Source organism: Sander vitreus, chromosome 16 (assembly GCF_031162955.1).
Source record: "Sander vitreus isolate 19-12246 chromosome 16, sanVit1, whole genome shotgun sequence".
NCBI lineage: Eukaryota > Metazoa > Chordata > Actinopteri > Perciformes > Percidae > Sander > Sander vitreus.
In genome coordinates this window covers 14,799,379-14,824,818 of record NC_135870.1, presented here as the reverse complement: position 1 = coordinate 14,824,818, position 25,440 = coordinate 14,799,379, and the positions used below count along the sequence as shown (strand labels likewise).

The 25,440-nt window shown below is 38.6% G+C and overlaps 4 protein-coding genes across 4 annotated transcripts; all 4 read left to right on the top strand.

Annotated features, from left to right (window-relative positions):
* Positions 1-161: 161 nt before the first annotated feature.
* LOC144531690 (sushi domain-containing protein 2-like) lies at positions 162-7,361 on the top strand. The gene is made up of 16 exons (XM_078271950.1): positions 162-225; positions 380-578; positions 724-875; positions 997-1,164; positions 1,266-1,440; positions 1,518-1,719; positions 2,394-2,479; positions 3,198-3,466; positions 3,553-3,687; positions 3,867-4,022; positions 4,170-4,418; positions 4,818-5,001; positions 5,537-5,631; positions 5,702-5,881; positions 7,113-7,209; positions 7,316-7,361. Exons 1-16 carry the CDS (start codon positions 162-164, stop codon positions 7,359-7,361), a joined length of 2,457 nt encoding a protein of 818 aa, XP_078128076.1.
* A 2,011-nt stretch (positions 7,362-9,372) lies between these two features.
* Positions 9,373-10,311, top strand: LOC144531555 (heat shock protein beta-1-like). Its single transcript, XM_078271771.1, has 3 exons — positions 9,373-9,763; positions 9,933-9,996; positions 10,152-10,311. Exons 1-3 carry the CDS (start codon positions 9,373-9,375, stop codon positions 10,309-10,311), a joined length of 615 nt encoding a protein of 204 aa, XP_078127897.1.
* A 4,236-nt stretch (positions 10,312-14,547) lies between these two features.
* Positions 14,548-19,611, top strand: taok3b (TAO kinase 3b). The gene is made up of 7 exons (XM_078271594.1): positions 14,548-14,784; positions 14,934-15,062; positions 15,198-15,401; positions 16,468-16,707; positions 17,197-17,409; positions 17,932-18,114; positions 19,450-19,611. Exons 1-7 carry the CDS (start codon positions 14,599-14,601, stop codon positions 19,609-19,611), a joined length of 1,317 nt encoding a protein of 438 aa, XP_078127720.1. The 5' UTR covers positions 14,548-14,598.
* Positions 19,612-23,846: 4,235 nt separating this feature from the next.
* On the top strand, positions 23,847-25,440 carry m17 (IL-6 subfamily cytokine M17). The gene is made up of 3 exons (XM_078271388.1): positions 23,847-23,942; positions 24,369-24,517; positions 24,680-25,440. Exons 1-3 carry the CDS (start codon positions 23,888-23,890, stop codon positions 25,142-25,144), a joined length of 669 nt encoding a protein of 222 aa, XP_078127514.1. The 5' UTR covers positions 23,847-23,887; the 3' UTR covers positions 25,145-25,440.

Genomic DNA, 25,440 nt, shown 5'->3' with positions numbered 1-25,440 from the left:
TAATGACCTCTGGTTGATGATTAAACAGATGTTTGTAAATGCCTGTGATGAAAAGGGCCAAGGTCTAGAAACATGCTGAGTCTATATACCTGGGACGAAATTATAGAAGCAGCTAAGAGAGCAGCAGAAACAAACCTTGGATAACAGTTTCACTCACTGTCATGATGGAAAGATCCACAGCAGTAATATTTGTCCTTCTGGTTTTATGCATCTGCAGGACATTAGGTAAGTACCCACACACTTCTAAATTGCTACATATATTGTATTTCATCAAAAAAAATATCTACCGATAATTTCAAATTGGTTTTAGATATATCGATTGAAACTGGTGGCCCACTCCAGATTCCGTAAAATACTTATTTCTCCTTATTTTGGACAGGACAGACATGTGAAGGAAACTGTGGGATAAAATTTGACTTATGTTCATGCCACTCGACATGCACATCTCTGGATTACTGCTGTACAGACTATAAAGAATACTGCGTGGAAGTCTTTCCATATTCCGGGTCCATTTTGGGTGGGACGGATTTTATTGTCCTTGAAACGAGTTTCAATAAGAGTTCTGAGATCATATGCAGGTAAGACCTTTTTTACACCTCAGTGTAAACATATTGCTAAACCTGATCTGATTTTATCTTTGATTAATTGATTATGGTTAATAGAAATGATTATTCAGATGAATTACATTATAGAAACCTGCTGATCATAAATTTGTAATGGCAGGTTCAACCACAATATCAATACTGTGGGGTATGTGGATGAAAACAGTAGAGGCCATTGTATCTCCCCACTATTGTATGAAACAGGATGGGTTCCCCTGCACATCTCCTCAAATAATGGCACTACATTCAGTAGAGTTGGAGCCTGGTTCTCAGGTACAGTAACTGTCTGTGGATGCCCTCAATACTCTTCCATAAACTTCATTAATGCACAGTTTTCCATTTAGTGTTAAAATTACTTTAATGTGATTTATTTGATTCAAATGTTTTGCTACAGTACATACTGGCAAGTTAGATGCTCAGTTTAAGGCAACTATGGTCAACTCAACAAAATGGCAGTACTATGGTACACCTGATGTTGGAGGCACTCTTGAGATGACATGGAATACCTCTTTGGTTAGCGCGGAGAGGGTCAATATAGAGCTCTGGGGATACAGCGAGACAGGTGAGTATGCCTATTTACTGTATACACCACATTTACACTTTGTAAATCACATGACTATTAATTAGGTAAAAACACTGAATTCTGTTAAATGTTCTCTGTAGGAAAACCCTATTCAGACAATTGGCAGGGTGAGTGGGAATATCTGTACTCACTTGCAAAGGATCAGCCCAACAGTGGTTCCTTTAGTTTTTTGCCCAAACCAGCAGAGAATGGCTTTTCGAGTTGGGAGCTTGGCTCTCTACGCATCAGCCCCAGCAACTACCCCGATGGCATGTGGTATGTACAGACATATGGTTGTAATAAAACATGTTATTCTAGTTGTCAACTGTACAGTATTTGCCATGTTCATTTAGGAATGTACAAGCCGTATGGACTGAGGATCACGCTCTGGCCTGGCATCTGGAGGAGAAGTTCAGGCAAAACTCAACAGTTTGGGCCCTGGAGAAATGTTTAGCATGGGACCAGCTGGAAAATCAGCTGCCCAACTTCCTCAGTGAGATCATAGACTGCCCCTGCACTCTGGCTCAAGCGAGAGCAGACACAGGGAGGTTTCATGTAAGTATAAAAGGGTAGCAAGTTAAGATTTGGCTTCAAAGGTTTAGTGATTAAAAACAGGTGCAAAATCATTGTAAGATGAATGAAATTACCTCATGCACATACGTATGAAGATGCAATCAAGTAGCATGTGGACGCATAAACTTATTCACAAAAAAAACATTACTTCACAGATTAATGACTTGGACACAGGCATGAACAGGCACATGTTAGATAAACATATGTAATTAATTACTTTATGTGTTTATGGTGATTGTCAGGGGCCATAGCCTTTTATTAATGCTCCCTGCTTATCGGTTCAAAGTTAAGGAGAGGTCTCCCCTAATTGTAGTATTTACAAGCATTCTCTTGATGCTGAACATGTTTCTGCATCGTTCTTATGGCTTTTATCTTACAAACTTACAGGTAGAGTTAGGCAAAGCCAATAGTGTTTTTCAATGGCTGGTGGGTGACAAATATAATATATATATAATATAAACTGCATGAGGGCAGCCACTAACTGTGTGTGCAAAATTTGCTTATTAACTGCTTTCAAATTGTGGACAAGCAAATTGAAAAACTGATGCCTTTGTCATATTATTGTTATGCTTCTGGACTGCAGTATATACAGTACATGAACACAGTGAAATGCACATTTGGCTGCTTGGTTACAGACGCTGTCTCTCTCTCCTCAGACTGACTATGGCTGTGATATAGAGAAGGGGAGCGTGTGCACCTACCACCCTGGAAGTGTTCACTGTGTGAGGGCTATACAAGCCAGGTGAGTCCTTCACTCAGACTGTTAACTTGCCCTCATGGTCGGGTGTCAACCTTATAAATAAAGGCATCTTTATTTTGTAACTTTATATAATAGGTAGTATTGGTGGTAACATTTGCAGCTGTCTGTGATAGTTGACTAGAGGGGACAACCTACAGTGCCCTCTAATACATAGACAGATTAAAATGTCAAAAAAATTTATTATCTGTATTTTCTTAAGCTGGTTTTCTTGTGATATATAGAGTATTCTATACTCTTATACAATGTGGCTGGTAGGAGGCTCAAAGACAATATTTACTAGCCACTAATACTTAAAAATGACAAAATATCCATATTTTAGCTATGGAGGCTATATGTCGGTCTGTTGGCTGATCGGTCCACCACTTTGGTCCAGACTGAAATATCGCAAAACTATTTGATGGATTACTATGACATTTGGTACACACATTTATTCACTTTGTCCAATACGTTGGTTTATGTCTGAATCCTAAAAAAACTAATGCCATTCCCATTAGTCTTAGCTGTACTTTATGTTTACTGATGTTAGCATGCTAACATACTAAATCAAGATGGCAAAGATGGCATTACACATGCTTAAAATCAGCACGTTAGCAGTCATTGTGAGCTCAATTTAGCATTTAGCTCGAAGCACTATACAGTCTCACAGAGCCTATAATGTGGCAGTAGACTCTTGACAATGTTTTTGTAAATGTATCAACAGTCCGAGGTATGCAGCAGGACAACAGTGTTGCTATGACAGCACTGGTGCTCAGGTGCTGACAGCAGACTCGATTGGGGGAAGTACTCCAGACCGAGCACACGACTGGGGCTCACCTCCATACAAGAAACCCCCTCGAGTTCCTGGAGAGTCCCACTGGGTCTACGACGTCCTCAGTTTCTACTACTGCTGCCTGTGGTCTGACAACTGCCACTACTACTTCAAACACCGGCCCTCCAGTGACTGCAGGCGTTACCAGTCACCCAGCTCAGGTTAGTTATTCAGGGTATTACGGTGTATGTGTTTTTACATGATTATTGTTTAATCTGAAGTCTTACTTTTTGGTTTGTAATGACAGCTGTGGTGTTTGGAGATCCCCACTTCATAACATTTGATGGTGTCAGCTACTCCTTCAATGGCAAAGGGGAATATACCTTGGTGACCTCGGCAAAGAAACGGTTGACAATCCAGGGCAGAACAGAGCCAGTGAACAGTGAGTAACTGAGGATGCTTTTTTTTGTTTCTGTCTTTCTCAACAATGATCAGTGAATTCTACCACTAAATAATGATAACACATATTTGTATATATAAAATACACACTGCACATAAACTAGGCCATTACAACAATTATTTTTCCCTACGTCATTGATCTGATTCTCTCAGTATTAGGAGCCACAATAAAAGCAACAGAGTTGACGGCTGTAGCCATGAAAGAAACCCCCTCTGATGTTATTGAGGTGCGGCTGGTCAGCGGTCACAACGGCCTTGAAGTACTGCAGAATCAAAAAACCCTCTCCTTTTCTGAGCAGAGCTGGATGGACCTACATGGTGAGACCCTCAATCACCTTTCTGCTTATCATGAAGTCATTGATTTTACTACCCTTGATGAGATCTTATAAAATGTATTCCGTGTTCATTTCATTTGACAGCTGCACTACAAGAACTGCCTTTATTCTGACCAAATCTCCCTTCTAGGTGTGTTTGTGTTTTCCCCTGCCTCTACAAATGTGACCGTGATGTTCCCCAGTGGAGCCGGGGTGGAAGTGCGACTGAGAGAGGGAACTATGACAACCACCGTACTCCTGCCAGAGGAGTTCAAAGACTCCACTCTCGGACTGTTGGGAAAGATGAACGGTGACGCCAAAGACGACCTCACCTTCAGCAACGGCCAACTTGTGCTGAACCTCACCAATCCAGAGGAGGTGTTCAGCTTTGGGGCAAGCTGTAAGAAATGATTCACGGTGCCGATGACGTGCTGTTGTTCAGAATGCATGTGGTCCTGTTTTGAACCTACTTTTATGTAAGAGATGTATATGTTGTATACCCAACAAAACCTCATAAAATGTTGTTAAATAGGTATGATGTTTGGGACATAGACTACAGCTGTGTTCTTTCAACAAAACTTGTATTATGTAATGAAAACACTAGACCCAAATAATGAGAAACAACACATTCATCATTTTATTATGTGAAACGCTAGAGTGGCTAATGATTAATTTGGTTGATAATCAAGCATTTTAGGAAATCACTCTCATTTCATTAAACATCAGCAGATAATATTTCAAAATTTCCACTTAAATGTAATTACTTTTAATGGTGAGTGTGTTTCTTTTTGTCTTACAGGGGCCATCTCCAACAACTCTGCCTTGTTCACATATGATTCAAACTATCTTTTGGACACATATTACTATGTTCCCAGACATGACCATACTTTTGTTCCAGTGTTTTCTGTCCCAGAGAGTCCAGATGATCCATTAGCCAATCAGGCATCCGAGATATGCTCTGGAGAGGGTTCTCAGTTTTGTAGGTATGAGAAGAAAACTTATAATAATTACTGAACTAAAAATGATTGTGTTTTATGAAACAAATGTTGGCCATCTTAGTCAGAATGATTTAAATTCTCTTAACTCCACCAATTTTACACATGAATTCAGTTTACTTGTCGTGCGGACTACCACTAAGCCTTTAAAAATAGTTGTACAATGTCTTCTGTGGCTCTGAAGGGAGCTTTTGTAAAATCTGACAAAATAACCCGTACTGATGTCACCAAGGTTATCTCGGCTTGGGCTTATACAAAAGTACAAAAAGCCTGCATTGCAAACTGTAGTTATGGGTTGGAAAGACATGAGCATCAACCAGGCAAGGAGATTTCACGAAAGACCAGTTGCATTATGGGAAATGTAGGATGCAGTGCTTTTAGAGTTTTACCCATGCACGGCCTAAAATTATTGACATCTCAACTTCTGATGATTCTTTATGTAAATTAAAGTGGTATCCATTACAGTGAAATAACTTTCTTAACAACAGCAGCTCATTTTCTGATCAGTACCTCTGTCCTGTAGGTATGATATCCTGGTAGGTCGTAGTCCAAGCATGGGAAATGCTACCAAAGTGTCTTTCCAGAGTCACATTTCTCTTGTGGAGGATCTAAAGCGAGGTTAGTGTATACAAATGTGATTATGATGTACATTGAATTGGTTTTACAGTGTTATTGTTATACTGTGCAGTGATATCCTGTGGATGGGTTTCACCACCAAAAAACGGGAAGAAGGAGGGGACCACATATGTACAAGGAGCTAAGGTGCAGCTTTCCTGCGATGACGGCTACACACTCAAAGGATCAGCAGAGCGCATATGCCAGGAGAACGGCCAGTGGTCTGGAGATGACTCAAACTGCGTGGTTTCCAGTATGACTAAATAATGAATCAGTCTTGTCCAATGATTTTGATCCTCACAAATCAGCAGTGGCAATTGTGTGAGTGAGTCTGTATTTGAGCATACATGTGTGTGTGCATCATTTGATCCATCAAATCAGCTTTGTCTGAAGTGTTGAAATGCACAAAACATCTAATCATTCTCATGACATTTTTACACAAATATTTTATGTAAGTAACAATTACTTATAAGACCATTGCCTCTAATAAAATGCATGCATCAAATTGGAAATACAAAGAATTTAGTAATGCAACACCTCCATGAAAAAGCTGACCCCTTAATGGTGCTAGAAGAAAAGTTAAGGGATCATCAGAGTTTTCAATTAATCTGGTGATGGCGCAGTGGATATGACACATGCGTTTGGTGCGGGAGATCGGTGGGAGATTGGTGCGGATGTATCGCAGTGGGATCCACTGCGATACATCAACCAATGTGTCCCTTGGCAAGACACCTCTGATATATAGCAATTGTAAGTCGCTTTGGATAAAAGCTAAATGACATGTAATGTATGTGACAGTGATTGTCTACGCACACTCTTCGTACACGAGAGGGGTAGAGGTACACGCTGTGGGACAAGGAATATTTCATTGGTTTGTTCCAAGTGGACTGCGAGGCAGTGATTGGTGACCATTTTTACAGGATTACAGCAGCTACAAATTACAGATCTTTTTTGCTCCTTTTTTTTAGAGCCCATAAGTAATTTATTGCTGTGACAATATATAAAAAGTGTATACTGGAAATAGTTACCAACCCTGCCTTTAACCTCACGTGTAGCTAGAAAATCAGAGAATCAGCAAAGTCATTAGGATTCATCCTCTGAGCACCATGAATTTCTGTACAAGATTGTGTGCCACTCCTTTCAGTAGATCAGTCTGGACCAAAGTGGTGAACCAACCGACCGACCAACAGACATTGCCACACCTCGAGACACGCCTCAAGTGTAAAATAAGTATAGTTTAGGCTGCCTGCATAGCTGGGAAGAATTTTGTAGCATAATCACATATGACAAGGATGAACTTTCCCTTGCCTGGTTCCTTTCTATGGAAACAAATACATGCACTGAAAGGCTATACTAAACATATGTTTAAATCAACAGCAGTTAACTATCAAGTTAAGGTTAAAAAAAAAAAGAATCAAACAAACTAATGATAATCATCATTGTTTTGGAGCCTCTGGCTTAAAAACAACTGTGTCATTTTTCAGGTAATTTTGCAGGAATAGTGGCCGGTTCAGTCATTGGAGCTGTAGCACTGATTGTGATTATAACAACAATCATACTCCACTCCAGGAAACAGAAAAGGTGCGATACAGTATCTTCAGTTGATGTATCAATTAACTTACTTGGTATGGAAAAAGTCCATTTTCTCTTTTCACTGTTTTTATTCTTTTTTTTTTTATTATTTCAGAAAAGACGCACGTTCAGAAGAAGCTGTGACAAGTGAGGCCCTCTAATCACAACTTTTCATCTACTGAAAAATGAAAATATTTAAAAATGAATGCATGCATCAATACATGCTTACGGAAGATAAAGACACACATAATATAAAAGAGACATCTTACTTTGGTCGTAAACCTTTTAAATCACAGCCATGATACAGACTAAAATGTATTATAAGGTTGAGCAAAGGTCACAGTTAAAGAATAACTACACACTCCATATTTTACACACTACATCTTCCATGGCAGAAAAGTATTGTTCCGCTGACTTCTATAGGAGGAAATTTGAACCTGTGTTGCACTTTTGACCGCACCCACCATAACCACAAACCATCCTGGGCTAAAAACTACAGGTTTAGGTTCATTGTAAAGTCAAATCACTTCGTTATGGAAGGCTTGTGGGTTCATCTACTTCACAGTCAGTCATTAAGTTGGATGATGTCAAATGTATCTATGTAAAAATGATCAATCAATAACTTACTGTAAGTCTATTTATTAAGCTAACAATAATTGATAAAACTCTTCAAAAGTCAAAAGTGAAACATTAATGATCCAACCTGCAACTGTCTGAACACTCCATTAATGCTAATGTCATACATAATCAAGTGATTGGGCTACAGGAGATCTTTGGTCAGCTCTTCAGTTCACCTGTATACAGACTATCTCACTGTGTACTTATTGTTTGTGTACTGTCATCAAATGCTGATGAATATTGTTATACAGTTTACTATTTTCAAATTTGATGGACAATAAAGTTTTTCAAATACAGTATTCTGTAGCTTCAATTCAGACTCAATATGAATGATGATTTTCTTGTTTCACTGTGTATTCTGCCAATTTATCAGTTAACTATAACCCAAACAAAAACAATACAAAAACATAAAAGAAAATTTAACTGCTAATCTTTTTATACGCAAAGCATTACAATACTTCTCAAAATGTACTACCAAAGACACATTTACAGCAAAAGTTAGCTTGAAGGCCTTGCAAGGTCACAGTAATACTTATAATGTAGGCTACTATGGAACTCGGTATGGAAAGCAATTAAATTATATATAAATGCCCGGACTGATTCCATTGCCAAATGGCAATGGAATCAGTCTGGGCATTATGTTTGACTTCAGCTTCTTGGTGACAGTATTTCTACCATGTCTGCTCAATATTGATCTAGTTAATACCTTGGGCTAATGCTTTGAGTGCAGATGGAAAGGACATAGATATTGCCTCATTAATAAATACCATTCCTCTCTGATGGCAAATGGCTTGATTTATTTCTCTAAAGCTCGGTTCATTATTTGTACGACATAACACCCATAAAGACGTAGCTCTAGATGCAAAATTCCTCACCACCACTCGATTGCGTCAATGCCTCAGTCCATCACATTGTCCTGGATGTAAACACGTCTTTAACATTGTAATTTACCCTACATACTTATCATATGCTAATATTTGTTTGGTCTTGAGTTTTTTTTCTTCAATCCTGTGTTGAGAAACTGGAAATAAGTCTGTTGTTTACCGTGTGACTCTGAATATATGTGCTGTTCCCTCACATAACACAAGGCTGTGATTTCTATGGACAAAGAGCACCAGTATGTGACAAGACTGCAGAGGCCACTGCTGAATAAACTGTCTGCTTGCTGCTTCCAGAGTCATTCAGCAACAACTTGCCACAGACACTCAAGAGATATAAATACAAAATTGTTAGCATTATCCTCTCCAGGTCCCAGGGCAACGGAGGAGTAACACCCTAGCTCATGACATACCAAGTCATTCTCATCCGTTAGATCACACTTAATGCTGGACAGAATGAATCAGCTGGGTATATAAAGTGTGTGAGTAGAGCATTACAGATGCCAAAGCAGCCTTTACCTCAGACCTCCTGCTCACTTTCTGTTGAGAATAGAAATACAGCTGACCATTGCTTAGTGTCCAGGTCATCAATCTAGACTTTGTTTGTTAGGGTGGAGCTACAGTCTTTTGCAGTTTCAACATCCTTTCCCTTCATTCTGAACTTATTTTCTAGGATATGGGGGAACAAAATAAAATATTATCCCGTCCCATTTTCCGCCGAGATGTAAGCTGGGATCCTTTCCCAAACTGGACGCAGCCGAGCCGAATCTTTGCGCAGGATTTTGGCCTCCCTCCCTTCCTGGAACCTAGTGATCTGGACTGGATAGACTGGTCAAAGAGGAGACTAGCATCTTTCTCCTGGCCAGGGTACACACAAACTCCCCTTCTGCCTCCATTCACTGGTCAGCACCCTGCGGCGTTGAACCAAAAGGGTCTGAGACAACTGACAAGTGGAGTGTCAGAGATCCGAACAGGGCAGGACAGCTGGAAGATTAACCTGGACGTCAATCACTTCTCGCCTGAGGAAATTACAATCACCACCAAGGAGGGTTATTTGCAAATATCAGGTACTCTGCACAAGCTATTAGTGAGACATGAAAAAACTTAAGTAAAAGCATTGTAATAAGTTGTAAAGGTACTACATAGACAGACCTAGATCTAATCAATTTGTGCCTTATCTTTACCATTGTTTTCTTGACACTGCTTGTTTTTATTATGTCTGATTTTCATTACAAGGAAATCATGAAGAAAAGCAGGATGAGCATGGATCGGTGTCAAGGTGCTTCACCCGGAAATACAAGTAAGTTGTCTCTGAGAATGGGAGGAATTTTGAAAAATTATCTCTCTGCAAATCAGTATAATTGAATGTGTAGTAACAGTCTTAGTAATGCAAACAAATGGTGTAACATTTAAAAGGCAAGAGGTCAACATAAACTTACTCTTTATTTCTTTAAGGCTTCCGCAGGGGGTGGACTTGCAGCACATCAGTTCTTCTCTGTCTGGTGATGGAGTTCTGTCCGTAGAGGCCCCCGCTCCCAGGACATCCATCAGCATCCCAGCGAATGAGATTGTCATACCTGTACAGATCAGACAGACACAGGATGGTGAAAAGTGAGACCAGTAAGCAAGACATTAAAACTACAATCAGATGCAAGTTGTCTGTAGCAACCTTTGTGGTACGGGCATGAAAAAGTTTGTTATTTACTTTAACAACCAGCTTGTGTTCCTGCTATGAAATACTAATACTGTAATGCATTGTCACCAGTCAATACACCACAATACCATGTCACAAGTACTTCAAATGAAGACTCATCAATATAACACATAACCAAATATATAACTGAACACATAACTGAAAATAAGGAATTAATTTAGCTTGTCAGCACTTATAAAAGGATTAGCAGTACCTTGTATTCCTAACAACATACTGTAGTTGTGACCTCACATGAACTAAGGGACTGTGGAGATTATGGCTGACAATACTGGCCAAGAATGGACAGTGGACTGGATTATTTATATCTAAACTGTTTATTTCTTTAATGACAAACAGGTACGTATATTAAATTGTGCTTCTGTGTAACATGGCAAGATGATTAATAAATAATTTGGTTGAAATTTATTATTATGCTTTTGATGAAGAGAAACACTGCAACTGTGTACTGCTGTGTGTTTGTCCTAAAGGTGTACATTGCTGTATTGAATATTGTATTGTACCAGCCTAATGAGCATGTCCTGATATATAATATTTAACAAATGTATTAAACAGCTTCTGCTATATAAATGTAAAAAAAAACAATGTAATTTTCTCCTTTAGTGTCCTTCATTACTGATGCATTTGTTATCAGATTATAGGATTAATAGGAACCAGCTTAATCTGTATTGACTTTTCATCCATTGCTCTACTTCTCATGGCATTCCTAAAATCAATGTCAAATAGCCCACAAGAGGGCACCAAAATCCTATTTTGTGTAATATGTAATATTTGGACATTGTCTTATGTCCTCTTTGACAGAGAGTTTGTCTTTAGTATTTAAACTCATTTTATTCATTCATGTAGACCTTCATCAACAGTTTCTCTCAAAGACTTTGACGGAGAGAAGCTTATCTAGATCTTCCTAATTAGTTTTAGGTTTATTACACCAAATTAATTTCCTAAAAGATCTGCTATGAACACATTTTCTCAAACACCATACTCTATATTGCACCAAAATGTTTATTTGTGATTTCAATTCAATGTGGTCAAATGTGATCTTCCACAAGACATGCAAAGCCAAACTTTAAAACAAATGTTCAGCAGCCTAAAGCTGGATGAAATTAATGTTTGGCAACTAGCAAATTACACACTAATGTCTCAGTTTCATGCAGGTGCAATATTTATTGTAAAGGCTAAAAGGCCCAAGAGTAAAAGCCAGGTGCTCAGCTGATGTGATGGCCACTCAAAAGTAAACAGTGACATCTACTGCTTGAATGAGGTATTACATAGTAATGTGACTGAGTTCCTGTATTTGTTCTGTATGTCAACACATGTATTAATACAATGTTGGTAATAATTGCTGAGAATACAGAAAATAGGGTGAAAAAGAGAGCATATAGTTTGAAATATATATGCATTACAAATATAACTGATTCTGGTGATTGTTTTGTCTTGGTGTGTTAATTATCCAACCAACTTTAACTTAATTTTAGTATACAGTAAAGGATGAAAAATGAAGTGCCAATAGAAAACAGAAGAATGGCAGTACATTCGCTTCTTCGAGTATTTCAAAAAGAAAAATGGTAAGAGATGGAGGTTACTGTAGATCTAGAAGAGACGCATCTATGACCAAAGATAAATGCATCTTCAAACTGACACTAGAAAAATGTATGATCCTTTAAGTGATGCTATGTTTTTCTTTTGTAGCTTATTGTATTCACTATCATATTACAGTGGAATTTGTCCTTTTGATGAATTCAAGCCTACAGTGGTGAAGTGGCCCCGCTCTTACTTTGGTTTGTTGTTGATCAAGATTCAAGTCAGCAGGGTGGGGAAACCCCACTTTAGATTAATTTGGGGTTAAAGTTTTTGCAAACAAAAGTTACTTTTCCTTCTTTCCTTCCTGGTCCATATCTTAAATCCTATCCTAAACTGATAGTGTGTCTAGTGTTTGGCTAAATAAAGAGTTTAACACATCTTGAAATCGTCCCAGACAATAAGGTAAGCGTTGCTCAACAGACTCTTAACATGTGTGTGATGACGATTAATGTGATATATTTAGCACCATCGAGAGAGCCACACAGATTGCATTCAAATGTTTGTCTCTGTAGCCCTCCAACAGTCACATGAAGTAATGAATAACAAAAGTAGCAAAAGTATTATTTCTACAAAATACAAGTAGCCTTATGTTCACAGAGGAAAAATTTTTTTAATCTCAGTGTTACGTCAATATAGGTCTCCCCCCCCCCCCATTTTCTCTGTTGAAAAAAAACTTTAAATAAAAATCTTTTTTTATAAAAGGTATCATAATGCTGTTCTATTTTTTAAAATATGATACTATAATCAAATAGGAGTGGATTTGGTAAAAATGTATAATTATATGCAATTTGCATTTTGTTTTTAAATAAATACTAACTTACTATGCTATCCATATAAGTGGGCATTTTTCTTACACTATTAGTTTTCAATTCTAAAAGATAATCCTGTAATAGAGCCTAATGTGAAATAATTTTAGGCTGGTTGAGAAGTGCCTGTAGTATTGCGGTGTCTCTTTAAAGGAAGGGGGAGTGTAGAAAGAGATGAATAGAAGGCACCAGAACCACCTACCATGACCAAGTGCGCTGTAAATGTAGGACAGAAATTCGAGTGGAATACAAACGGATCATCAAGCGAAATATTCGAGGGAAAACCATGTTTGGACGTGCCTTATCTGATTCAAATATTTTTCAATATGGTACCACATGCGATCATTGGAACACAGGAAAAGTATTTTTCCTCCCAAACATTTCTTGCATTTTGAAACGGAAAAGAAGAGTGGCAGTAAAATACATCCCTGTGCTATCTATCTCCGATTATCAATGGTAGGCATTGCATAATTCACCCTTATCCACCGGAGCCATTTGGTTCCTCTCCTCTTTGAGAAGAGGGGGACGCCAAAAAAAACCGACTACATCCAGTAGCTGCCTTCTCGGTGGTGCCTGCAATTGTTTGGCAATGCCCTTTTCTCTCTTAGGAAGAACTTGCAGACACTAGCGGGGAAACAAGCAGGGGAAGGATGCATTTAAAGCTGGATGTGTGCTGCATTCAGGGAGATTCGGCAATAATAGCAGCTCTAGCAGAAACAGAGAGTGCGGAGGGCCTGGGAAGCCCCCAGCCCCACTATCTCCTCCTTTTCCTCCCCCCCTGCAGGACCATGCTTGCGTGAGGGATGAGGCTGTGCACAGGGACACCAGGCCAGAGCTGCGGCCTACTTTTCACAAGAGCCGGTCTCTCGACTGCAAGATCTGTGAACACATTGCCACCATCAAATCAGCATCTTTGGTACGCTCTCTCTCTCTCTCTCTCTCTCTCTCTCTCTCTCTCTCTCTCTCTCTCTCTCTCTCTCTCTTCGTTTGCATAAAAAAACGCGTGTGCTCGCGCGTGGGTGTGTGTGTGTGTGTGTGTGTGTGTGTGTGTGTATATGTATGGGGGGGGCGGGTGAGGAGGGGAGGGTAGGGGTGTCTGTGTTCTCAGCTGTACATCTGTAGTCATGGCAACCAGATCCTGTTAATGGATGTCATTTTTTTCCATCTTCAGCTTCCCTCTCTGCCTCTGCTTTTATGTCTGTGCATTGCATGTATATACATGTATTCCATACAAATCTCTCCCTGATGTCTACTACCAGTGAGATTTAGTTTTTGTTAGATTGTAAATGGTGCATTTCCACCTGTCTTAATAGGCATTTTACAGATTGGTCTTGAGCCTGGCATCATATGAATGTCACATTTGGTGCTGAAGTGATTGATGGATTAATTCATGTTGCTTTCTAGTAATCAGAGTCAATTGTAATTCAGAGTATGGATGGGATTAAACAGCAGAGCATCTGTATATTGATGAACTTCACCTTTTTTTGTGTGACACTGTCTGATGCTGGAAGGCATTGATACCATAAACCATAAAGGATTGTCAGACTTCTGTATCAACCCTTATCAAGTTCTTGGGTTATTGGATGTGTGGTAATCTGCAAACTGATTACTTTCCAGTTTGTTCTGTTTTTAGGCCATAGCCTCTTACTTACCAGTTGTCTGACATATTTTTCCTCCTGTCTCCACCATGGCAGTTGTTCACTCAGCCTGCTCTGTTTCTTTTACTTCCTGCTTCCTGTGTCCCTCTGTCTAGGTCATCAGGTAGATCCAGGAGCATGAGCAGGACTTTGAGCTGCGGGAGCAGATGTCTGGGTATAAGCGCATGCGGCGGCAGCACCAGAAACAGCTGATCGCCCTGGAGAACAGGCTAAAGGCCGAGATGGATGAGCATAGGCTCCGGTTGCAGAAGGAATTAGAGACACATGCGAACAACACTTACATTGAGCTGGAAAGACTGGCCAAACGCCATGCTGCACAAACAGACAAAGAGGTACAGCCTCAATAGGTGCTATTTATAAATGAAGTGGAAACTACAGAGCAATTTAATTCACTTCATGCCAAAGTTGGATCATAGGCATGTATGGCAGTTAAGAGATCAATAAAGCGTGTTAATTTAAAATTTTGAATGTCTCTTCACAGATGAAGTCAGTTGCAGCTGAAGAGAGGAGGATCCAGCAACAGATTGTTGCTCAGCAAAAGAAAGAGCTAACTAATTTCTTAGAGAATCAGAAAAAGGAGTACAGGCTTTGCAAAGACAAGATCAAAGAAGTAAATATCATGAACAATGCAAAGTTTATGATCTCATATATTATATATCTGTTCAATATGAAACTTGTTATCTTTGAGATTGTCTTCAGATAATTCACACTCCTTCCAATGTGTTTTTTATGTGTCTCTGTCTAGGAGATGGATGAAGACCCTTGTACACCCAAGGAAGAGAAGCAGGAGCGTCTGTCCAGGCACAAAGAAACAATACAGCGCTCTCAGGCTGAGGAGGAAGCTCATTTGCTAGCCCAGCAGAGGCTAGTCTACGACAGGAGCTGCAGGGCCCTCAAACGCCGGAGTCTGGTCAGGAAGCATGAGTTTGAACAGGAGCAACTGAGAGAGGTAATGTGATTTCCTGACATTACATAACATAATGTGAAATGTGCAGACAATATCAAAATGAAATATCCCAATTTTGGATACAACTTTTTTCAGAAGATGTTTCGACACAAGACTATTTTGTGAAATGATCATTGCCAGTTAAACCAAATGTCAGGGATGAGACATTATAAATGTCAGGGATAAGGCTACAGTGAATAGTTTTCATTAGGAATCATTTGTTGATTATTGTTTAATAAATCAATGAATTACTTATGCACCCTGAAGGGATTTCTTCAAAGTGCTATTCTATATATATATATATATATATATATAATACATTTGTATGACATGAAACAGAAATTGGGAATGTGGAATCAACAAAGATGTGGGATTTTTACTTTGCAAATCTACATTTCCACATGGGGTTTTAACAAGGCAGTAAACATGGTGGCCTTCAGAGCAAGCCACGTTATGCTTAACAAAATAGCTTATTCCGACCCTATAAAACATTTTCAATTTTGACTTTCGGTGAGCTTGAACGAAGGGTTTGCCCATTGCCAACTAGAATGCATCATTTAGCATTTTCACACTGTGTTTTATAGCAGAGATGGGCCACCATCACTAACAATGACATGCTAAAATTATTATATTTAGTGTTGCTATTGTTTAGGCCGTCATTTTCTAATTGAATTGATCACGAGACGAGTTACAATCTTTTGACTTACCACCTCTTTGGGAAACCCTGTGTTGATTATGTTAAGTTGTCATCATCTACATAAGTGTATCGAAGTGACACTGCATTTATGAAATATATCAGCAAAAAGAAACAAAAAAATTGGACCTAACACTGAATATTGAGAGGCACCAAAATTAACCAGTGGAAGCAGTCAAGTGCTTTGCTTTAATAAGAAACTATGTGCAATGCAGTACTCACATGTAGAAACATAGTGCTAAGATACACAGCTCTGGTGATTTGTGTTTCTTTTAGTGTTCACAATTAAATCAATAAACCTTACAGAATGTTTGGAAAGCTGAATCTGTGTATGTTGTCATTAAATACGACATTACATCAAACATGTTGCCCCAGGAGCTGAACAAGAAGAGGACCCAGAAGGAGATGGAACATGCTCTGATGATCCGGCAGGACGAGTCCACACAGGACATGGAGCGCAGACAGCTGCAGATGTTGCAGAAGCTGCGTATTGAACTCATGCGGCTGCAGCACCAGACAGAGCTCGAAAACCAGGAGGAGTACAACGGCCGGCGGCAGAGAGAACTACACAGGAAACACAGTCTGGAGCAGCGGCAGCAGCCCAGAAACCTCAAGGTGGCTGGAACTTTCTCTTTGCCGCTATGTGGTTATTTAGTGAGTTGATATCCAGAAAACTTTATTTCAAGAAGTTTTAAAAGTTAGTTTATACAAAGGGACATGTCATGTTTCATGACAGGAGGATTACATAATTGGTTTGATATGAAGGCTCTGCAGGTACTGTACATCTGTCACCTCCACTATTCTGCACTTCTGACATTCAGTTTCTAAAAATGGACCTGTTATTCTAAATTGCCCTTTAAAAATCTGTAGAAAACAAACATTAATAATGTTGTCATGACAACTGCTTCTTCCAAAACAAATGTTTTTTCTCCTCCTTTTATCTATTGGAGGTTTAGTTTGCTTTACCTACAATGTTGAGGTGAAAGCTCACTTTCTTACTTAAACCATGTTTTGCCACAATTTAATTACTTTTGATTGTGTTCATCTGAATGTAACATGAAAGAACAGGACACTAACATTTATTTCTCTTTTAACCCTCTGTAGGCGCTGGAGATGCAGATCAAGAAACAGTTCCAGGATACTTGCAAGGTGCAGAACAAGCAGTACAAAGCCCTTAGGAACCATCAGCTGGAGGTCTCTCCTAAAGGCGACCATAAGAACATCCTTAAGAGCCTAAAAGAGGAACAGACACGCAAGCTGGCCATACTGGCTGAGCAGTATGAGCAGAGCATCAACGAGATGATGGCTTCACAAGCGGTACGAGGATCCTGAAGCATCTTGTCATGAATAGCAAAAGTGGGCCTCATTCATCATTTGTATGTTTATATATATATATATATATATATATATATATATATGTATATAGATATAGTATATAGAGGGTATATGTATATATATATATAGGTATATAGAGATAGAGAGATGTATATATATATGTATATATATATATGTGTGTGTGTGTGTGTATGTATATATATATATATATATATATATGTGTGTGTATATATATGTGTGTGTGTGTGTATATGTATATATATATATATATATATAATATATGTATGTACAACACATTTGCTCTTCACCTCAGACTTACTAACAGTCGCAACTTTATGTGCATCAACCACCAACTTTATAAAACATTTGAATTTTTTGAGCTCTGTTTAATGTTCTTTCGTACGTCTTTCTCAAAAATTGTTGGCCTGTAGTTCGATAAATGAGGCCCAACCTATGCTTGTTGTTAATGTGTTTGTAACTACCTCTGTCTCGCTGGGTCTCTAGATGCGACTAGACGCAGAGCAGGAAATAGAGTGCCAAGCTCTGAAGCAGCAGCTGAAGCAAGAGATGGAGCTCCTGGACGCCTACCAGAGAAAAACCAAATCACAGATGGAGACCCAACACGAGCGAGAACTGCAGAAACTTGAGCAGAAGGTCTCCATACGCAGGGCGCACCTTGAACAGAAGGTAGGTTTAAGATCAAAGCCATTCTAAAATACTTCGAATGAATGCAGCTTGATACCTTAAAAGAAATGACCTTAGTATTGATAAATGTCCAGAGATGCACCTTATATGTTGGCAGCAGTTTTTTTGGGATTTCTTTTTTTCACAATTTAGTGCACTGCTAGTGATCACAAATACCGGGGGAGACGTTGGGTTCAGTTACCTCTGGTTTTCCTGGACATGCAAGTTTGCAGTTGGGAAGGCACTGTGGATTCCACAAATTCCTGATTGGTTGGAATTGCACAGTTGGGGGTGATGTGTCACTCGCCCTACTATTGAAGCTCATCGCTGGCAGGTGAAAAGAAGTGGCTGGTGACTCTGCAGCTTTTTTCAGGTCAACAGTAGAGTTAGTAAAAAGGGCTGCAGTGCACAAGAAATTGGGGATTTCAAACTGGCAGAAAACTGGCAAAAGATAAATAAATTCTTCAATGTAAAACTTCTGTTCATGGAGTGGTGCTTGAGGAAGCTAGTTATTATTCAAAGGCCTTTATTTGTGGTTGACATTGGCTTTACTTCCTCGTTGTTAGTCCCACAGACCACAATAATAATGTAAAACTCAAGTTTTTTTATTCAAATATCTTTAGCCATAGTGGCATGGCTCTTGGGATGGCAATGTTGGTCGGTGGGTCGGTCCACTACTTTGGACTGAAAAATCTCAACAACTATTAGATGGATTATCATGAAAGGTGGTACATATATCTGTCTCCCTCAAGACTGATGTCATCATCAGGTCAAACATCTGAATTTGTCCAATCAGCTGTACTTTGTGTTTAGTGAATGTTAGCATGTTAACAAGCGAAACTAAAGATGTCAGCATGGTAAACCTGCTTAGATTCAGCATGTTTACAGTGACACTGACAGAGAGTAAAAGGAAATGTATCTTATCCTAGAAATATCTTGTGTGCAAAGCTGACATTTTGGTCCATGAGATTGCATTTTATTATCAATTCATGTGATGATTATTTTCTTGATTAATTTTACAGAAAAAATGACGTAATGATTAACCAATAATTAAAATAGTTGCAGAATAATTTCATTCTGATTGATTTATCAAATAATTGTTTCAGATTTCGAGGTAGTGCTAAAGGTAAGGAGAGCCACCACTGACAGTACGATTTATCCTTTAGGAACCAAACCATGAATATTTACACTAAGTTTCCTATTAATCTGGCGAGTAGCTTTGTGTCATCAAGTGTTGGGGTTACTGACAACAAAGCCCCATCTCTAGCAGGACAAAACACCAGCTTAAAGTTAGAGTCCATATAATAAAATAACTATCGTCATGTTTTTTGATTACAGATTGAAGAGGAACTGGCAGCACTTCAGAAGGAGCGCACCGAAAGGATCAAACACTTGTTGGAACGTCAGGACAGAGAAATTAACGCTTTTGACACAGAAAGTAGAAGCCTTGGCTTCAGAAGCCTGGAATCTCTGGACTTCCCCAAAGAAGACAACAGATGAAAGTGGATTTATCTTTAGAGGACAACAGATTCGTGCCCTTTTTTGCGTCCACTTAACCGTTTGTCACGTCCATGGTGACAAAGCTGGATAAATTTCTCTATTGCTTTTCTTCTCTCTTAGATATTGCATCTTTGATTTGAGGTGTTACGTGCAATGAGAACTTCTTTTGTGAAACTTGAAGGGTGAAAGGAAAACAAAAAAAAATCTACAACATGTCAATAAAAATCAAACCTAGTCAGTGTAACTCAAAACTTATGTGTTAAAAATAACAGACTCTTTCCTCCATGCCATTCACTCCTTTTGGTATGAATTGAATAAATCAGGAAATTTTAGTAAAATTGGCACTTTGATATGTTAAGTAGAAACCCATCATGTTCGTATGATGCTTAATGTGCGTGTTACATGGAGGACATTGTGGAATGTGAGCTGCGGACTCCCCCGTGGTGTTAAGCTGCTTTGTCTTTTTTATTGGTTTTATTTTATTTTATGTTATGCTCTGAATGTGAATATTACTGTATGGGGTCACTGGATAAAGTCAGAGTTTATTAATTTATTATTTTGGTCATACTTCCATATAGTGCTTATGCATACAGTATACTGTGGTCTCACATTTCTAGGCAACAGTTCTTACCTTTTCTTTTATTTGATATATAGGATCAATTGGAATTCGCTTGATCAACCCGTTTATCTTATCACAATTCAAGATCCCACTTGGTAAAACTGCTTATTATTGCATGCACTTTAAGGACAAATTCAGGATGTGAAGTGAAGCATGAATCTGTCAGAGATTTTAGCTGTTTGTAAATAAAAGCATTTTTTGTTTTAAGCCTATGGATACTGGACATAAGCGCCATATTTGATATGATAATTTCACAAATGCCTTTATTTAAGTTGTGCCTGAAGCAGATTTCAGTTTAGTGTTTGTTATATCTATATTTTATTTACTGAGGCCGGCACCATTTTGTTTTGGTTTCATCTAAACTTGTGAATCATTTATTGTTCACTAATCAAAGTTCTTGTAAAGGAAAATGGTGAGACTTGTGCTGTATAACTTTTGATATGAATATTTGTACATGAGAATATAGCTAGAACATACAGAGACACTGGTCTATTACTGATAACAGAGCTTAACGATAAAGATTTTGCTTCTTTTTTGTTTTATAATATAGAGATATGGTCATACAATAACTCAATATATTGCTAAGTCAAATCACTAGACTCAGATTGTATAAATGCTGGTGGATGGAACCACAGACTTCTTAAATCAGTATGGTGATCTTTTACAGATTGACGGTTCAACAAAAGTGAACACAACATGTGGGTCCAGATTGCATTTGAGTAATTAAGTGTCTAATGATCAGATTTACATATTTTTTGCCATGTTCATTATGGTCGTTGAACAGGTTGCACAATGTTTCCATTTATACTGAATGGAAAGATAATTGTTTGGTGCTTAATTTCTAATACCACTTTTAGCCTTGTAGTTTTTTGTCTTGGAGAGACGATTGATTTTTACAAAATGTAAACATGAAGCATTTTGAAACCCCCTCTGAGTCAAAACACTACTAAGTTTTTCAAACACTCATGACATATTTAAAGTACCCCATGCAGTGAAACCCTCTAAAAATGAAGTATATGTATGAAAAAATAAATACTATTTCATCACGGGTCGGTTTTTTAAACACTGTTTAATGTGGTGGTCTTGAATGCAACCCTGTTTTGTTTGACAGGTATTTATTTACCTGTTTTGTTTTTTTTCTTTTCATTTCAGAGCCATAACTTGTATTAATGTTCGGTCATGTTCCTCACAGGGCTGAAAGGTGGAAGATGTCCCCTGAATTCACAAAGTATTTTAAATGGAGGAATATAATGACATTCAATTTCTGATGGCAATATAACTTAAATGCTCTTGTTTTACATGTAGAAACCTAAAATTCTGAATTGGTTATGTTTGACCAGAGTGTGTTCCGAAGTTGAGTGGCTTCACTAGATTTTTCAGCCTTTTACATTTTCACAAACTTTCTGAAATTTGATGAAAAAGTTTCTCATATGCAGTAAGGCCTTTTGTCTGGTCACATATAACTGAAGCCTTGTGAACAAATGGTTCCATAAAAAAGTGCTATTGGGGTGCTTGAGTAAGGTTTGCCTGAGAGCTTCAGAATGGTTATGAACCTTACAATTTGTGTGAATTTTATGTTACTAGAAATATGTATTTAGTTAGAATAAAGGGGACTTTCCTAAACAACCTTATTCACCATTTCCTGTGCAGTTCAAAGACAAAATAAAAGAGGTTCTGTTGAAAAGAAGTCTCAATCGACATCCTGCATCTTATGATGGTGCATTTCTTATCCTTTGTGGTTGAATTTCCTTGTAATGATCGCTTATGTGGTTGAAGACTTCTCACTTTTGCTTTTCTTTGGTGTGATGTGACCGCTGTGACCTACAGTATATAAAATGCTGTTTATTGTAATTGACTGTAAATCTATAAACATACATGTAGGTCAAAGATAACTTGTGAAAACCACAACCCTGAGATGGGAACATGAGGTGAGAGGGAAGTTACACTGTAGAGCGTGTTATCTAGGCTTCCTTACACTTCAGGGTAAACTTGATTTAGGGTGTTTACTGGGGGCTTTTTTTGCATACCTGTACTGTATATGCTGGCAGGAATCCGACTGTAGTTTCCTTGAATTGTCGACGTCTGCAGCACCATCTGCAGCCATTGCCCGCCTCACCACAACCCCTCTATTATCCCCTGGGGCAACTGGAAAGCCCCGAGGATGGCAGTAGAGTGGTTAGCCTTTACCTGCAGTAGTGCTGACAGTGTTGTGGTGGGTCGAGTTCCCCGACTTTTCTCAAGTAGTCAGTGGTTTAACAGCAATGTAGCATCAAGTGTGGACCCATGAAACAAAGACGTTATTACCAAATAACATCAGATCGGCTCTCAGTGACCTGTTTCTGTCTGCAGTCTGACCTCATTAACCCTGTGATGCAGACAGCAGGTGTAACACATCATAGGGTGACTGCAAGCGGAAGTGACCATCATTTCGAGAAGTTTGTGGTGACGAAGAGGAGATTAGATAAGATATGAAAAACCCAGTTTGTGTTATTTTCATATTTTACATAATCCTTCTAGGTTCCTCCTTACATACTACCCAAACAAATCACTGGAGGATGCAACACTATCTTATGTCATGATGAATTCATCCTCTGATAACATAAGCACAGCCTGTCAGAAGCTTTTTGGTGTGACAACCAGTGTGATGACATTAACACATTGCTTAATTTAGCTAAGCAGACCCTCCCCTTTACGCACTTGTAAAAGTTTCTGATTGAGAAATGCATTTCCTGACTTTGCCAGCTTCCTGCACAAATGCAGTTATATACTGACAAAATTGATCTTAGACTACTTCTCAGGGATTGTTTACATGACACCTCTCATTTATTTCAGACCCAATTCTACTTCATACACTCTATAGACTACATGTGGGCACCAATAAATGCATGTGTGTTTGTTGTTGAATGATTTAAGTCATATTTAAGCCAGTAAAGCCATGGGAAGAACCACATTCATCTATTTTGCTATTAGATTATTACAGTACAGGTTTTCTTAAAGAACATTTGTATGCTTTCACTTGAATTCCTCGAGGTACATTTGCTCTTATTATGTAGAAAGTGCAGACAAAACATCATCATTGTGCAATTTAGCAGGTGTGAAAAAGTAAAAGTGAGCTTCCCACAGCGCACAGAGTTCTCACCTTCTCACCCACACTCTCTAGAGGGCAGTAAAATATATGTTGGTGAACTGTGTCAAAGGGTATAGGCTGACCTCAGTCCTTAGGGTTAGGGTTAAATTATTTCCATGCATGGCTGACATGATTTTCAAAATTCAGCAGATTCATCTTCCTCAAGCGATATTCATGTATCACATTTCTAGTATATTTTTCTGTGCCTGAATAAAAAGGAAGTGCTATTAACAATACTCAGTGCTACACTGGATGGTCACACGTTTAATAAATGGCCTAATTAGACAACATCCCTAAATGCCTGCTCTGTGACCAGGCATGTTGGGGCATGAGCCACTTAGTAGATATAGAGGAAAAAGAAAAAAAGAAAAAAATCTGAAAAAGGAGGAAATTCTGGGAAATTTGGTTGCCTCACAAAGTGCACGTCATTTCCTCCTCTGACAAATGTGTGGTTTCTGTCTTTAAAAAAAGTTTTAAAGGAGTGTGATTATGACAAGTCTGTGTAATTTGCCTGTGATACTGAGTGGAGAATGAATGGTCATGTAAAGAGTATGAATTTTCAACAGTTTATGGAACAAGCAACAAGTAAGTTTTATTACATCTACTTTTCTATTAAAATATATAAAAAGTTGCACCTTTTCTTGCCATTGTGCATGTCATTGTGGTTATTTTCGGTGCCTTACAGCTGTTGTGAAACTGACTGAAGTTTCAGATTGAACTTTACTGCTTCACAGTTCTTTTAAATATAGCTTGTTTGGAGAATATTGCCAATGTTTAAAGAGACTGACAATGTTTGTTTGCATCTAAACATACTTTAACTATAATATATGATTTTGTAAAATGTCTGAACTGATAATATATCAGACCTCTAGTGTTCTTTTTTTCACCGGTTGAAGTAAAGTGAAAAGTCTATTTTTATCACTCCTGCCTTCCACTTGTGGCTTTACCATGAAGTTCCCCTCACTGCTGGGATGTAGGATAACCTAAACTGACCAGTTCCTTTCTCCGCAGCATTACTCTCTCTCCTGCTGGTTATGGCTGTTGATTCAACAAGAACTGTGGCAGCAAGTAGAAACCAGCAGTGTGGGAATCCTCTGCAGCAGACTCTTAAGCTAAGCAGACTCATACAGAAGGAATCTGTCGACCTAATCAAAACATATGTGAGTATAGGCATAAAACTGCTGTATTTTATTTTGCTGTGTTAAATCCTCATCTGCTTGTTCAGTACTCCACCCTTTTACCTTGATTAGACATAGATGCAGACTATTCATGTTCCTCTTTAAGATGGGTGGCTTAATTTGTATCTGATCTTTATTTTTCAGAAAGCCTCTCAAGGAGAAATGTCAGAGCTCTTCTGCAAGGTGTCAGTTAACAACATCCCTGACCCTAACATCTCCGGCATGGAGCACTCAGAGAGGATAGTGAGCATCTACACACATCTCCAAGACTTCCTCCCACATTTCAACCGGGTGTACGATCAGCAGACAGACTTGCAGTCATCCACAAGCCAGCTGCTGACCGAGCTAAACAGTGTAAGGGCTCACAGCATTAACCTGGCTGCACTCACAAACAGCCTCTATCAGAGCCTCTTCCCAAACCTGCCTGTACCAGAGCCAGCAGGAAGGCCGACAACACTACCTCCACCTCAGAACGTCTTCCAGCAGAAAGTCTACGGCTGTGTGGTCCTGAAGACCTACAAGGAGCTCCTGTTAAATGTTTCTCGAGAACTGAGGACTCTAAAAAGCAAAATGTGCATAAGGAGGATCCAAATAAACACATTTTTCTGAGGATGACCTAATACTGGCCATAGTCAGTTTTCATCAACACTTCCAATCACTGGGTTGATAAAGACTTTAAAGGATATGTGAGTATGAAGGTGGCTGGTACATCAGTGTAATGAAGCCTATTTATGTTATTTAATATTTATTTTATTGTTTCTGATAAGAGGAATGCTGATCAAGAGTGTGAATGTATATATATTAAAGTTATGTATATTTAATTTGTATAATATGTAATGTTCTACTTTGGTGATATACACTTATTTGCTGTATAATTATTAAAATATACTTGCAGATGATCTTCA

What these genes read in the sequence shown, in the direction of transcription:
- LOC144531690 (XM_078271950.1), top strand. Translation starts at nt 162, where the DNA reads ATGATGGAAAGATCCACAGCAGTAATATTTGTCCTTCTGGTTTTATGC. An exon ending in ATGCATCTGCAGGACATTAG is followed by an intron (nt 226 to 379) that starts GTAAGTACCCAC and finishes TATTTTGGACAG; the next exon opens with GACAGACATGTGAAGGAAAC. An exon ending in GTGAGGGCTATACAAGCCAG is followed by an intron (nt 2,480 to 3,197) that starts GTGAGTCCTTCA and finishes ATGTATCAACAG; the next exon opens with TCCGAGGTATGCAGCAGGAC.
- LOC144531555 (XM_078271771.1), top strand. Translation starts at nt 9,373, where the DNA reads ATGGGGGAACAAAATAAAATATTATCCCGTCCCATTTTCCGCCGAGAT. An exon ending in GGGTTATTTGCAAATATCAG is followed by an intron (nt 9,764 to 9,932) that starts GTACTCTGCACA and finishes TTTCATTACAAG; the next exon opens with GAAATCATGAAGAAAAGCAG. An exon ending in TGCTTCACCCGGAAATACAA is followed by an intron (nt 9,997 to 10,151) that starts GTAAGTTGTCTC and finishes TATTTCTTTAAG; the next exon opens with GCTTCCGCAGGGGGTGGACT.
- taok3b (XM_078271594.1), top strand. Translation starts at nt 14,599, where the DNA reads ATGTCTGGGTATAAGCGCATGCGGCGGCAGCACCAGAAACAGCTGATC. An exon ending in AACAGGAGCAACTGAGAGAG is followed by an intron (nt 15,402 to 16,467) that starts GTAATGTGATTT and finishes ATGTTGCCCCAG; the next exon opens with GAGCTGAACAAGAAGAGGAC. An exon ending in GGGCGCACCTTGAACAGAAG is followed by an intron (nt 18,115 to 19,449) that starts GTAGGTTTAAGA and finishes TTTTGATTACAG; the next exon opens with ATTGAAGAGGAACTGGCAGC.
- m17 (XM_078271388.1), top strand. Translation starts at nt 23,888, where the DNA reads ATGAATGGTCATGTAAAGAGTATGAATTTTCAACAGTTTATGGAACAA. An exon ending in GTTTATGGAACAAGCAACAA is followed by an intron (nt 23,943 to 24,368) that starts GTAAGTTTTATT and finishes CTTTCTCCGCAG; the next exon opens with CATTACTCTCTCTCCTGCTG. An exon ending in TCGACCTAATCAAAACATAT is followed by an intron (nt 24,518 to 24,679) that starts GTGAGTATAGGC and finishes TTTATTTTTCAG; the next exon opens with AAAGCCTCTCAAGGAGAAAT.